Genomic DNA, 15408 nt, shown 5'->3' with positions numbered 1-15408 from the left:
ATTTCCCGGGCTTCATTTGCATAAGCGGGGAGCCGCCATTTTTAAAACCCCGCTGGTTTGAACCCCATGCAGCGCGGCTACACGGGGCACGAACTACCGTTACTCCTCATTTCACGAACTAGGGAGCCTGCCTGCGAATCCTGCTGGGCTGCCAGCTGGGAGCCACCTAAGTGCGTGCCTCCTGGCAAGAGCCTGCATCTGGCACCTTACACCCCAAGTCACCAGCCCTCTTCACCCTCCCTCCCCAAGTCACCACTCCCTCAGGCACTGCACCTCTTCTACACCCTCCCCCAGAATCATCTCCTGCACCCGTACCCCCTGTTGGATCATGCACCCCGGTCCTCTGCCCCAGGTCACAGCCCCCCTCAGACCCCACATCCCCTCCTGCACTCGAATCCCCCACCCTGAGCTCCCTTCTGTACCCATGCCCCCTCCATAGAAAAGTGCAGCCCGTGAGCCCTTACCAAATCCTAGAATAGTCCTGCCTCGGGATTGCAGGAGCTGGCCCTTACCGTTCACTCTTTATCCTGTCTGCTCACTTTTGGCATGTGTCCCTTTCAGTCCTAGGGCTCTAGATGAGAGAGAGGTGCCCAGCTGCTCTCTCCGTATTTTGCAGGCAGACTAGATAGCTGTGAGATTGCCATCAATCTAATCTGGCCTCTGCAGGGTCCTTGTTGCAGAGTAAATCTAAAGTGTGCCGGGATGAATCAGAAGCACATTGTAATGAGCAGGGATATAAGCCTATGGTAGAGTCCGCTCCCCACGCGCACTGGCTCCCGCCTGCTGCTTCAGAGACCAGTGGCTGGCCACGTGACAATGTGGGACCTGTTCTGTTAGAAAATGGTTCTGTTCGTTCACTATTCGTGCGATTTGTCGTCCTTAATCATTTGGAGATGCTTCATCTGGATGGTGTCCTGCTGCAACACCCTCTTCATGCTGAGAAACCATCTTCTAATTTCCAGACTAACCTTATTCGTGACCAGTTTACACCCCTTTCTTCTTGTTCTGACATTGGCCTGTAGTTCAAATAGCTGATGTATTTATAGCGCACCAGTCCTTGGGCTTGGGCCCAGCTTCTAATAATTCTGGAGGACACCCTGGTGGCTGGCTGTGCCTGGCTCTCCCACCATACGCTCTACTGAGCTTACCCCGCAGCACCAAAAATCTTGTTCACAAAAGACTGGACTGCCAAGAAGTTAGTCCCAAGGGCGGGGGAAGGGCTGTGGGGGGTCTGATACTTCTCTTCCTAGACCATTAATTACAGTGGATCACAAACTAAATATAAGTTGACAGAGTAATGCTGTTGCAGAAGAAAACCCACCCAACCCCAAACAGCATTCTGGGGTCTTGTAAGGCTGCAGGGGACATTTTTCCCTAATTCAGCAATCTGCCGCATGCTTTACCTGCCACTGTAAGTGTGTGTGTGTCTGGACAGCAAAAGCTAGCCGAGGCATCGAGGCCTCTCTGCACCTTTGCCGGCCCCTGGGGCAGCATAAACATTCACAGCTCACTAAGCTGCCATGAGCCAGTATTTTTGTACATTCTAAGAAGCAGACGTCCAGCAATAATTCTGAATTACAGCTTGCTCAGTGTAGAATTTGGATCCCTTGCATGGGAGGAGCTAACTGAGTCTTCTGAAGTACCACCACTGTCTCCTGACAATAAATCATTTGCCTTGCCTCTTTGAGGGACCCACAGACAAGGAGACGAGGTGGGGGAAGCTGGGTTGCAGTTGCCTGGCCCGGGGATGTGACCCGTGAATACAGCAGAGTCCCATTCGTCTCCTGCTTTAATTCTAAAATGGGCACCTGAAGGTGCAGCTCATGTACTAGGTTTTTTTTCCTTCTCTGGAGGCCTGGCTCAAATCTGGCTTATTTATCAGCATAGCACCAATGGCCTCCCCGTGGCATCCAGGGCTGAGCGGGGCCACGTCGCCTCACCGCAGGCTTCCGGGATCTGGCCTGCAAAGGGGAATTAATGGTCTGTCCCGGGGTCGGAGTTGAATAGTAAGATTCCCAAGCCTTCAAGCAGGGTGGGGTAGCTAGCGATCAGAGGCTCTGGCCTCACCAACAGACCACCAGTGTAGTAGCAATTGGGGATCCCTGGCCCCTAAGCAGGGCAGGGTAATTAGCAATCAGAGGTTCTGCTCTGACAGAGCCAGGTCAGTAGCACTTTGGGTGCCTGGCCTCCAGCAGGACAGGGCTGAATACACCCCAGTCCACTGGCTCAGGTGAGGGGTCGTGTGGCGTAGCACAGGCTGCCTCCTCTCCGGGAGAGGGGGGTACTGCTACCCCAGTGTTGAGGGGGAGGGGGGACTCAGGCCTGCCCAACTCCACCACATCCCAATCCAGGGCCCTATCAGTGGTAGTGCTGTCTGCCACTGGGTCAGTGAGAATCCACCTGCAAGCCACTGACCCAGACTCAGGCATACCGGCTACCAGATCACCACCTGGTTCCCCTGGGTCACTTCCTCCACTCCCCCTCCGGCATACCTGGACCCCCGGGTATTCTTCCGGCTCCTCCGAGTACACTGCCATGGGCATCAGCAGCAGCCCTGCAGCGCTGGCGCTCTCCAGAGGTTCGGGTTGATCCCTGGGGTATCAGTGGCTCTCCCTGGTGCTCGCTTTAGGCCCCTCTCCCCCCCGCAAGCCAGCCTTCTATGCTTCTTCCGGTTCCACCCTTCTGCTTCCTGCAGGCAGGGTGGGGCCCTCCTGGCTCCACCCATTAGGTATGATTGACACTGTGCTGGTGGGAAAGGAAGCTTGCACCATGGCAGCCCCATGGTCTCTGGCTTCTGACAGTTGCTGTGGCTCTAGCTTTAAAGAGCTCCTGGTTTTAATTTAAAAATTCCTTTCCAGGGTCTTAATGTTGCCGCTTTGACCCGCTCCTGTCTGCTTTATATCTTTTTTTTTTTAACTTCCATTTTTATTTTATATTTTGTCCCCCTGTGCGGGTGCAAACACCTTCTCCTGTCTCAGGATTACTTAGCTAGTCCTCGTTCTTAAGAGAATTATTCCGTGCATAGTGCAGGGTTTAGCAAAGTGACATGCTGAGGGGGCTGGGCTTTTCCAGCAAGTAGCCTTCTCGTCAAGCCACAGGACAGCTTTGTTGCAAGTTGCTGAAAGATGCTGCTTTATCCACCAGAAGCCAGATACCTGAGTGTCAATAAGGCGTAGCAGCAGCAGTGGTGGGGAAAACCCAAGATGAAGCTACAAAAGCCAGGAGATTTTACAGTCTCTCCTTTAGGCTTTTTAGCTGTTCATTCTTTTGCTCTCCTTCATTTTGACAGAGGCCTGGTGGTCCCAGCAACGTCCTCCGGGATGCGTGTCTAGTCGCTACCGTCTTGGATCCCAGAATCAAACAGGAAATCATCAAGAAATTTATTAAACAACACCTCTCCGAATACCTGGTCCTTTTCCAGGAAAACCAAGACGTAAGTAGAGTGTGGCATGCCAAGGCTGGATTTTAGGTTTTGCAAAAGAAATGGAGTTTTGCTTGGTTGGCATCTACTAATTCCATACTTACCCAGGTTGGTGATGTGATATTTCATTGCTGAGCTAACTGTCAGAGAGGAGTAAAGACTTGATCAAGTGCAACTGAAAAGAGGATGATTTAGAAGTGGGCTTGCGCTGTACTCTTTCTCATTCTCTGCACCACTACCAGAGATTCTGCAGGCAGTTGGTGACCCAAATGCCAGAGTTTGAAAGCCAGCTGAAAATGGGAATCCATGAATTCCTGAGCTTTAATCCCACTGATTTCCTCCCTCTGGGGCTTCAAATTCCTCATCTCTAAAAGGGGAATACCTTGCATCGAGTCGCTGGGAGTACATGAGTACCCGTCTGATTTAAGAGCACAACTCCCGTTTACATTCAATAAGACTTGCGCTGTTAAGTCTCTTTCCGCACCTCTGCAAATCCCCATTTAATTAAACAGTCTGAGGATGCGCTGAGTACTGGTTTTGTGGGTCAGTTCCATATGACTTCCAGATTCTTAGCCCTGCTTCTTTTCTAAAGCCACCTGAGTATACTTAGGTGCATGTTTAAACATTAGCTACTGCAGGAGGGACATTGTTCTCCATCTCCTTCAGGTGGCCTGGCTAGATAAAATTGACAGGCGCTATGCTTGGATTAAACGTCAGCTGATGGACTACGAGGAAAAGTACGGGCGCATGTTTCCTCAGGAGTGGTGCATGACGGAGCGTATCGCCGTCGAGTTCTGCCATGTCACGAGGTGAGCACAAACACAGCTCGCGGTGATCCCTGCTTCCCAGCTTGGAGAATTGTGCAAAGGGGACATACCATAGCAAGCCACATCTTTCGCTGAGTTGAGGGGGAATCTGAAAGATTTTAAAGTGCTGCTGCTCACTTTACTGCCTGTGATGTAGGGGCTAAAACGCTGTTTGGGTGATAATCCTGGAAAAGTCATGGAAGTGCTTTTAATACACAGATATTGATGTAAAAGGAAAAGCTACCCCCCCCTCCCCCCCGGTGGCAGAGCAGTAGATAAGTAACATGACTGAGAAGCCTGGGACTGCCATCTCACATAGCTCCTTGAAAGCCAAGCCCCAGGGGACCCAAAAGTATGTGCCAGCCAAAGTCCCCAAAGTGTTTGTCCCCGCTGCTGTTCTCTGACCCCAATTATAAGCGCTGCTCTTGCTAAAGCTTTGTTACTGTGGGATTTTCTGGCTAAGAACAGTCTGTCGGTGTCCTGTTACGCACAAACCTCACAACAACTGTGGGTATGGATTCTGAAACCTAATCTGTATGGGAGTTTAGTAGTTAAATGAGAGTGGCTTAGAATTTGCTCGAATGTAGCGGTGAGAGCTGGTGCTCTGTAGGAACTGGGCTGAGCTACAACAGTAAGCGTCAAATCTTTTTTCCTACTATGAGCAGAAGTAATTGCTAGTTCTCTTCAAGCGGAAAATCACATCCTTTACTCCTCCTCCCTCCCCTTGTAGGACAGAGCTTGCTAAGATCATGCGCACAAGAGCTAAAGAGATTGAGGTGAAGTTGCTTCTGTTTGCCATTCAGAGAACGACCAGCTTCGAAGGGCTGCTGGCTAAACGCTTCTCCGGGGCCACGCTGGCTGATGGGACAGCGGTAAGGACAGGGCCGGATTAAGACCTGTAGAGGCCCTAAGCACTGAAAAGATTATGGTTCCCCTCCCCCCCACGTAATTCAAAATAAAACAATACTATGCCGTAAAATAACATTTTATTTTTCGAAATGACACAAAACTGACATGTCTGCTGAAATTAAAATAGCTTCTTTCTAGATTTTCTGATTGCAAAATTCTGGATAAGTTCATCGAAGCTGACACGATGAAGCACGTCCGCTTCCAGACACAATAGGGAAAGTGAACCAAGTCTGTCCTGACGCATTGTTGTTCCTTGAGGGATTTTTATTCTTTTCAGCTGAGAAAAAGAGCGTTCTGCAGCGTTCTGATTTTTCCCATGATGACAACTTCAGTGCTTTTTTTGAAATATCAAATATTAATTAAAAAAAACTCATTTTTTTGGGTGCCCCTGCTTTGCTGGTGCCCTAAGCATGTGCTTAGTCTGCCTATTGGGTAATTCAGTCCTGATAAGGAAACGTCTAAAGAACAGCCCCACCGCATCAGCTGTTAGAGAGGAAACTCCCATCCTCCACTCTAACTGGCGCAGTGAGGAGCTATAACGGCTGTCTTTTTGGAAGCCCTTCTCTGCCCAAAAGATGGTAGCCTGGATTGCAGAGCATACAGTTTGTTTGGGGGGATCCTAGCCTGCGGCACAGAAGATCTCATTATGCTACCTCAACTGTCCTGTGCCTCTTGAATTAAACTACTGCCAAAGCCCCTTTGTTATGAAGAGCCACAACATAATTATGTTACAGTGTATGCATCACACCACACCTTTCTTGCACACTGATACAGCATCATAACTAAACATATCACTGTCTTCTCAGAGCCCCTTTTCAGTTCCTGCACAGGAAAGTCTATTCTCCTATCCTGCCGTATCCTGGGGGTTTACTTCTGTGTACATGGGGAAAGGGCCCTAGGAGCTTGCATGCTGTCTGCTCTCATTTTCAGCGTTCCCAGTTCTGTCTGTTACTGATGTGTAACAGATTGTAGCAAGGGAGGTTTAGGTGGGACATCAAGAAAAACTTCCTAACTATCAGGGTGGTTAAACACTGGAATAAGTTGCCTAGGGAGGTTGTGGAATCTCCATCTCTGGAGATATTTAAGAGCAGGTTAGATAGACATCTATCAGGGATGATCTAGATGTGCTTGGTCCTGCCGTGAGGGCAGGGGACTGGACTCGATGACCTCTCGAGGGCCCTTCCTGTTCTAGTGTTCTATGATTCTATGTCCAGTAGCCTAGAGCATGTGCTTCTGATGGTCACTTTGCTTTTTCTGCCTGGAATCTTAGCTGAGAAAGTGGAGTGTTACTCAGATGCTGCCAAGACTGCACCCAAAGTCCACATGTGGCCCAAAGGCTGCAGGGCTGAGAATTGCGGCTTTGCATTGTTGATCTGCAGAGGCCTCTTTGGACTCTTGTCATTAAGGGAGCTGTGTAGGTGTACTAGCTTGGAGCAAGAGTCGCTATGATGGATTGAACCATTGCTGTTTGGGGTAATGCAGTAGATGGTGCCAGTTAAAGGGGGAGGCCTTTAGTACTTCCTTGAATTGATTGAGTGGAGCGTTCTTAATGGTCAGATTTTCCTTTTTCCAGAATATTTATTATCAAATGTGCTGTTAATTAACTGACTTTGGTGGGTTGTTCTCATTATCCCTTCAGAAATGGGATGCACGGAAGCGATTATAATTGAAGAACAACAAAAGAGCAGAGAAGAGGGTTTGAAATAAGGAAAATTAATTTCTTTTCCTGGCAGCCTTTTCCCCACTTCTGATTCCATTTAGGAACCATGAAGCCCTGGATCGCTGTCGTCTGAACTCTTTTTAAACACAAAACAAAGCGTGCCATTATACGGGTATATGTGTGGGGGGGGGAGGTGCACAGATGTGAGGCGTCACCCCATGTTCTCCCAAGCCTGCTGGAAAACAAGCAGGCAGAGCCCTCAGCTGGGAGGCAGAGCCCTCAGCTGGGAGCCAGAAGCGACGCTGCCACTAGCAGCAGAGTCCAGCCCTTTTCTGTGCTGCTTTGGGCACCGATTCATAAATCGAGCCAAGCGAAACGGAACCGCGCATCCCAATTGCTGGAGACCGTTCCGGCTTGTTCGCCTGCTGCAGTGGAGCTAGTGCCGCACCTATTGCTTATGCGACAGGCAGATCTCTGGGTTAACCCCTCAGGTGCTGGGGTTTGCTACCTGATCTCGCACACGGACTGCCTGGGATTTGACTCTCGGCACAGCCTGTCCTGGCTGGCTAAGCCAGTGTGGAGTCCATGCGATCTGGAGTCTCGTGGGGGGATGATTCCCAGCCCTCTTTGAATTTCCACCTACCCCTCACCAAGAAGGGCTATTACAGGGCAGGATGCAACACCAGCCCTCCAACTAGAGCCCTTTCCTCTAGCAGCCTCTTCATCTTCTCTCAGTGCCTCTGCAGTGCCATTCGCTCCTCCATCAGCAAGGACTGGAGCTGGCACTAGCTCAGACGCTGCTGCTTCCCTCGTGCACGTTTTGCATCAGTTCCAGGCTGTGCTTCTAGTGCTTGATAGAGCAGAGAGCAGAGCTTGGAACCCTGAACCGCGACCCATGGACCACCCAGTTTGCTGGCTGTTAAAGATTCCAGGGCTGATTTGGGCAGAACAAGGCTGTTGGTGTTGTTGGCCAGCGTTTCCCTTCCTGAGTTGCATCGGTATAGCTGTTGCAAGCAGAACAGGAGGGTGTTGCACATGTCGGGCACGCGCTGCCTTGGGATTAGGGAGATTGTAGTAGCATAGCAGGAGGGCAGGCTAGAGGTGCATTGCCACTTGGCCGTGCTTACCACAGTCAGTCTTTCACTATACTGAGCCTTGAATTCATCTCTGCGTGTTTAGGAAGCAGACCTGGGGATGATATTTGCCTTCGCTGCTCTGGGTACTCTGTGATCTGTTGGTGTATGTCCCCCAGGGCAGTCTGGCAGCGAGGGCAATGCAGACAGGGCTTAAGAAAGCAAAGCGAGATTGCAGCCGCTTGTTTGAGGTCTCAGAAACTTCCTCTCCCTTTCCTAACTTTCTTTTTTTTAACAGAAAAAGGCCGACTTGCCACCTCCCTCGACCAACCCATTTCTGGAAGACGAAACTGGGACAGAGGCAGACGAAACTGTGATTGAGAGAGGCGATCCAGACAGAGTAAGTTTGCAAAGTTCCTTGTCTGCAAACAAGGGAGTTCCCAGGTTCTGAGACACACAGGAGGTCCCTGTGCTCACCCCCGCCCCCCTCCCCCCAGTCCATTTGAGAAGTTCTTTGTCGGTGCCACATGCTTAGCATGACCTTGGTCCAACACATATTTCGTAACAATCATCCCTCACTTGACACTTCTCCCCATGTGACTTCAGGTCACAGGTGCTCACTTAATTCTCCTCCAACACAGGGAGAATGAGCTGGGTTCTACAGTTGAAACTCTCTAGTCTGGGATTCTCTGGTCCGGCAACATCCATGGTCCGGCATCGTCAGGAACCCTATGGCTGCTCAGGGATTGGAACACACAAGGGGAAAAACTGGCACAGCAGGCCCATGGATGTTGCTGCACCAGAGAGCCAGACCAGCAGCTAGAGCCTGACAGCTGGTGGCCCAGAACCTCAGCAGCCTGGGGGCCAGGATGGAGGGACTTGCGTTGACCTCCTATGGTCATGCAAACTCTCTGGTCTCGAGGGTCCCAGGCCAGGGAGGTCCAACCTCTAGTCTACTTCACACACCAGCAACTAGGTCAGCAGCTGAAATGTAACTGTGGAACCTTTACTGATGAAAGACACCAGAATATGGTTGGGTTTTTGGATCCCAGAGGACACTTGCTCTGCTGGCCATTTGAAAAACTCGTATTTTGCTTTGTCAGCTGAGCAAATTAAATCGACAGTCAGTGACAGAGAATAAATATGGGAGTTTTATATCTTGTTTGGTTTCCCTCTGCCGGAATGGGAACGTGAAGCACTTATGTAACACTTTCCCCTTCCGCGCACAGTACACACGTTAAATGAAGGCGCTGGGTGTGGTATTGTTTGTTTTTAATGGGCCCAGATTTCAAAGCCCACAAGTTGCTTTATTTGGCTTCGTGCAGTTGACGATTGCAGGGTTAATTGTAAGCTGTTTGGGGCACAGACCATCTTTTTGTTCTGTGCTTGTTTACGTCCTGGGGCTCCTTAGGTGCTGCTGAAATGCAAATAATTTAATAATCATTAGGATAAAACTCCTGAAGTAAATACTTCTTGAACAGAAGGCTTCGTTCCTCCCATTCAAAATTAACTCCATGAAGTGGGGTATTACCTGGATGGCCTGAGCGACTGGGAACCTGGGTTTGAGCCCCACTTCTCCTGAGCTTGTAGGAGCAGGAAATCCTGTGGAGGCAAGATGTTGAGGGCCAAGGGAAGTGTCCTTTGAGAATGGTCTACCAGTGGGAGGTGTGGGCATTGGCTTGTTCCTTTCTACCCTGTGCTGGCTAGGAGAGAGCCAGCCATGAGGAAAGGTGTCCGGGAGGAGCAAAGTGAAGGAAAAACAGAGGGGATTCTCAGGGGCGCCAGAAGGCAGGCGAGGAACTAAATGAAGTGCAGAACCATCCCCTGCTTTTCATGAACAGCTGAATGTCCTAACTTGTCAGAAGGCAATTCAAGCATTTCTGCGCTGGGAATTGTCTAATTCCCAGCACGCACGGAGGTTGGTTTCCTTCCTGGCGTCAAGTCTGTGCCAGCCTGTCGCACCATTCCCTGATGTGCTGCTTATGAGGGGTTGGCTGGGGCTGGGAGTGCACTCAGCAAAGCCCCACCCAGCACACCTGGGGAGGAGGTTTCCCTTCTAAGTACTCCGCGGTGGCTAACACTTGCATGTTAGTGACAGAGCCTCATAGACCTCATGGGCCTTTGCTGGCAGGATAGGGGCAGAAAAAAAAAGGGCGAAGGCGGAAGGGGCTGGAAGCTGGAAAGTCTCTAAGAAGTTAGGGCTGGAGACATGTGGAGGTGGAAGAGGGCTACTGGGGGGACACAAGAGGGGGAAGAAGTAAAAGGAATCCATGTTAAAAAGAAACCCTTCTGGTGATCCTAGCAGTTAGATTTAATCTATTTACTTTGGATAGTAATAAAAGGAAGCCAGGCCAGCTGCAGACCTCCTTACTGTGACAACAGTAACCTTTTATTATTCCATCAAACTCCAGGAGGAAATAGCTTAAACATCTGCAGCTCTTGGACAGCATTCATGCGTTCTGAAATACTGCTGCTCGGCTACTGTTAGAAGATTTAAAATTCTGTCTCTCTCAGCAATCGGGGCACAGGGTGATGCAAAGACTGAGAGACACACACAGTCTCTGCTTCAGTCGAGCTCTTCCAGCTGCAGGAACTGCAAACACCACTAGCCATGTCAGTCCCTGATCCCCTGCTGCACAAGGTGGTCCTAGGAGAGCTCCCATTCCAGAGGCCTCTGCGAATGGTGCATCTTCGAGACGCCACCTATCACGTTCTTCCTGCAGCTGAGGGATGTACAGATTCCACTGGAATGCACAGGCCCTGGCGAAGGCGCAGGATCAGGCTGCCGAGCGGTGGCTCTCTCCGAGTTGTTCCAGCTCACATTCCCCGGGGTGGTGTTTGTGAAGAGGTTAATGGGAGCAGGCCCATGGAGGGTTCTGGCCTCCGTGCACTGCTGGGTTCGTATGGGCTTTGCAGCTGCACGTCGTTAGTCATTTTAGTGTGCGATGTTATGCCTCTGAAATGCTGGCATGGCCAGTCTGTGCGCGCATTCCACAGGTGGTGTTTAGGAAAGCACGTGGGACAGAGCTCACTAGTTGGCTTTCAAACCCAACTCTGCATTGGCCAGGCCTGTGACCCGGGCCTCTGATAAAAGAGGTGAGAATTGTACCAGTGCTTACTTTGCAGGCTGTGAAATTGCGGGCTAAGAAACAGAGTCAACAGGAACAAGTGTCCCTATCGGCTTTTGTACCTGGAGCTGTAGTACAAGAGAGTGCCTGAAGCCCCAATTCCACATTGGGAAACACAAACAGCCCCATTGACATCAGCAGACACGTTGACGCTCTTTGCTGATGCGGTGAATGAGCTGGACTTTGCAAATGTAGACTCGCCAAAATGGGGGGGGGCATGGTTGTGAAGAAGACTTGGCCCCTGAAAAATATTATAGGTAATAACATGAGAATAAGGCAGATGACCACAATTGTGCATGTACTTAATGTTGCAAATCAGGTATGAAAAATAGTATTAGTGATTATTCTAAAACATAACTCCCCTCCCACTGTAAAATCATAGTGTCCGAGTAAAAGAGCTCCTACAGCCTTCTGTGCATTGATAACTGTGACTCTGGGAACTGTGATTTGCTTACCTCACTTGCACTTGCACTTCCACCTGAGTATAGTATATTTTGTGTTTTAAAATGTGTTCACTGTGCTTTTAAACAGCTGCTGTGCACACGTATGATGGGGTTGCTTTTTGGTGGTAGTTCCTTATTATTAAATAGGGGTGTTGTGAAGATTGGCTGTTTGCAAAGTGCTTGGAGATCCCCTGTTGAAAGGTGTTTTAAAAGCACAAACTGTTCTTTATTGTAAGAGAATTCTGCAGGTGGAAAGACAACTCTCTGAATGACCAGACCTTTGTTTTGCTACACGCTGGGAAGGATTGAAAGCACTTCAGAGGACAGGGTGCAAATTCAAAATGTCCGTGACAAATTGGAGAGTTGGTTTGAAATCAACATGATGCAATTCAGTGAAGACAAGCCCAAATTCATTCACTTAGGAATGAAAAGTCAAACGCACAACTAGAAAATGGGATTAGCTGTCAGTCCTGCTGAAAAGGATGTAGCAGTTGTAGTCGATCATAAATTGAATACAAGTCCACAGTGTGGTGCCGTTGTGAAAACAGCTAATATGATTCTAGGGTGTATTAACAGGAGTGTTGTACGTAAAATGGAAGAGGTGGTTGTCTTGCTCTACTCAGTGCTGGTAAGGCCTCAGCTGGACTGCTGGTAAGGCCTCAGCTGGACTACTGTGTCCTGTTGTGGGTGCCACATGTTAGGAGAGATGTGAGCAAATTAGTGAGAATCCGGAGGAGAATGACAAAAATGAGAAAAGGTTAAGAGAGCCTGACTTTGAGGTGAGAGATGAGGAAAGGTGAAAAAAACTGGGCATGTTTAGTCTTGAGCAAAGACTGAGGGGGGATGTAATAAGTCTTGAAATATGTTAAAGGCTGCTATCAAGAGGAAGGTGATGAATTTTTCTCTAAGTCCACTGAAAATAGAACAAGAAGTAATGGGCTTAGTCTGTAGCAAGGGACACTTAGGTGAGATATTGGAGAGGCTTCTAAATGATAAGTGAAACTTTGGGATCGACTTCCAAAGCAGTTTGTGGAATCACCATCATGGATGCTTTTTAAGAACAGGTTGGACAAAAACCTGTCAGGGATGGGCTAGATTTACTTAGTCCTGCCTTAGCACAGGGGACTTCCATAGCTCTCTCCCAGCCCTACGTGTGTATAGTTCTATGGACATGTTATGACGTGAAGTGTCCAAACCAGGTTATATACGGTATTATAAACACTTCATTTTTCAAAGGAAATAAACCAGGCAACTAGGCACAAGAAAATATTGCTAGATTGCGGCAGACCATGCACCTATGTGCATCGTTGGTTATCTAGCAAGTAGCATTTTGGGTTACAATAAAATTCTAAAGAACATAGGTCCTGCCGTGTTATTTTCATTGCTGTATTCTATAGAAGTGTGATGGCAGATTTGCAATCATTGCTCTAAATGCTTTTGTTGCAGCCCAAGAAGCCAAAGGTCCCGGACAACCCATTTCATGGCATCATTTCCAAGTGCTTTGAACCTCACCTCTATGTATATATTGAGTCTCAGGACAAGTGAGTAACAAGCATGCACCTTTTTCTTGGTCTGGGTTGTGTATTATAAGGGCTTTTTTTTTTTCAAATGCTGTTTTGCTCACTTTGATCTGCAACAATAGTGCCACTCCTCCATCTCTTAGAAATGATGGAATGCACAGAGACGGGCCTCCCGAAAACAGAAACTGCAGGGGGATGTTTGTGTTTGACACCCACAAGGTGCTGTACATTTCATAATGAAAGGTGGCCAAAGTATGGCCCACCAAATCATACCAGCCCAGCAGTCTGTTGCTTCCTTCCTGAGAGATGTGACTCATAGATACTACAAGTCCCAGCCTGCATCGCCTTGATGTCCGGGCTGCCAAATCACATTGCAGCTTCCATTAATTTCCACAGCCCTTGATTCTTTATTTAAAAAGGAGAGTGGTGACCATTGGCTGTTTTTATTTATATCAGGAACAGCATTTAGGCTTCTGGTAAGTTATTAGTGTGGCTTTGGGTTGGGGGTGTATTCTGTGATTTGATGATTTATATAAAGAACCTCACATAACGGGTGTGCACTACCCCCCCCCCCCCATACACCCCAGCACAGCACAATCATTGCAGCTCCCATTGGTCAGTTTCTAGCCAATGGGAGCAGTGCTGATTGTGCTGGGGGTGGGGGCAGCATGCAAAGACTCCAAACCCACCCCCTGCAAGATGTGCACAGCACATGGCCCCAGCAGCCAGCCACTTTGAGCTGCCTGGGATGGTGGCAGGCAGAGAGCATCCTGGCGGGCTGTGGACCGGATCCAAAGGCTTGTCAGGTCAGATTTTGCCCATCCTGCCATACATGGTCTCTGTGGCATCTCCCCTCCCAGAGGTGATCCGATAACATCCATGTGACAAATGCGGCGACCGATTACCGGGAAAAGTGATAATGGGAAAGTATTTAAAATAGTTTAGCTTCTTTTAATGTAATTTAGGGGCTGGGAGGTAGGGAGGGCGTCACCAAAATGTGACCAGCCAGCTCATTGAAGGCTGCCAAAAATGAAATGAATGGACTCAAACTGGATAGGAGCTCATGGAGGTGATGTAATTAGTGTTTAACATTCATATTATCGTGGCCCTGAGGGCCCCAGTCATGGATTGGAAGTTCACTGTGTCCCAGTTGCTTTGAAATGCCAGGTAGCCATCCTGGGGCAGTTTTTCCACATCCCATAAACCTTTTATACTTTAAAAACATGCAACGCTCGGCCTTTTTGGGGCTAGATTCCATTCATGCAGCAGAACAAAGGGAAAATATTTTTTCCTCCCTCTCCTCAAGCTATGCACCGAAGTGCATGAGCATTCCAGCCCCCTACCCCCGTCAATTTAATCCCTTTTTTTCAGTAATCCTACCCCACCCTGCTCCTGCTCTCAACATTTTTTTCCTCCTATTTTTTTCTGCAGTCCCCAAGATGTTTTATATTAGCTTTATAGCTACAGGCAGCAGGGAGTTCAAAGAAAAACTGCTACATTAGCCAAAAAAAGTTTGCTTTTCTGTGCAATCTCTTCTCCTGGGATTGAACTTTTGAGGGATCTGTTTGATTGATATCTGCATATGGGATGTTGCTCAGACAATTAATTCGGTATTTGGGCAGTGAATAGAAAGGGTGATGGGAGAGAAGTTTTGTTTAGAGCTCCCTTAGTTTGTGGCAGCAGCTGGTTCCTCTTCTGCTGGAAAATTGTTTCCATACCAGTGTAAAGATACATGGTGCCAAAATCTGTAGTAGTTTCTCAGGAGATACCTGAAAGCCTCAAAGATATCCGCCCCCTCCCCCAAGCTTGGTTACAGTTCAAATTTCAGGTATCAGATTGCACTTCAGTCTCTCTGATTCGTATGCACAACTTATCCGAGCAACATGAACATAAAAAAAATCCCAAAGCTCTGTTATAGCAGAGCAGTAATTTTGTTAAAGTTGAGACTTGCTCACTGTTATCAGCCAGTATTTCTAAGTCCTCTAAACCGCGCCCCCCGCGCCCCCCCCCCGACATACTCAGATGGTCTTGAGAATTGCAGTGCCTTATTGTGGTCCAGCATTGGGTAAGTGTTCTGAATCTGGGATCATTTGAACAAGGAGTTCTAGAGGTATCCAATAGGGTATTCTAGCCTACAATTGATTTGGACTTCTTAAAATTATTTGCTCCTACTGCTGAGATGGTGCATGTTATCTAGATTGAACGTACTGGCTTGTTAAACACGGGGTATTATTTATTTTTGTCATTTCACGGCTTGATAGCCAGGTCTTCTTGAAGATTGTGCACCCTCCTATTCACCTGATGAAGAACGAAGCACTGTCTATTAATTCTGTCATTGTTTAGCTGGCAGCAATGTCGTGATAGCATTAACTAGGAAACTGTGTTAATTGCATATTGTCGTAGAGCTAGAAAAAGTATTGACATTCTGGGTTCAAGGAGAGAGAGAGA

The 15408-nt window shown here is 48.5% G+C and overlaps 1 protein-coding gene across 2 annotated transcripts in view; it reads left to right on the top strand.

The window, feature by feature from the left end:
* VPS53 (VPS53 subunit of GARP complex) overlaps window positions 1-15408 on the top strand; it is a 114038-nt gene that overhangs the window by 55732 nt on the left and 42898 nt on the right. For both annotated transcript variants that reach the window (XM_075904662.2, XM_089772148.1), the window contains exons 9-13: window positions 3290-3433; window positions 4088-4230; window positions 4958-5099; window positions 8168-8269; window positions 12887-12981. In XM_075904662.2, coding sequence (XP_075760777.2) covers window positions 3290-3433; window positions 4088-4230; window positions 4958-5099; window positions 8168-8269; window positions 12887-12981 — 626 coding nt within the window. The remainder of the gene's footprint in view (window positions 1-3289; window positions 3434-4087; window positions 4231-4957; window positions 5100-8167; window positions 8270-12886; window positions 12982-15408) is intronic.

Source organism: Pelodiscus sinensis, chromosome 21 (genome assembly GCF_052426305.1).
Source record: "Pelodiscus sinensis isolate ZL-2025 chromosome 21, ASM5242630v1, whole genome shotgun sequence".
NCBI classification, from domain to species: domain Eukaryota; kingdom Metazoa; phylum Chordata; order Testudines; family Trionychidae; genus Pelodiscus; species Pelodiscus sinensis.
Note: the sequence above shows the minus strand (reverse complement) of the source record. Positions and strands in the feature narration are given on the sequence as shown.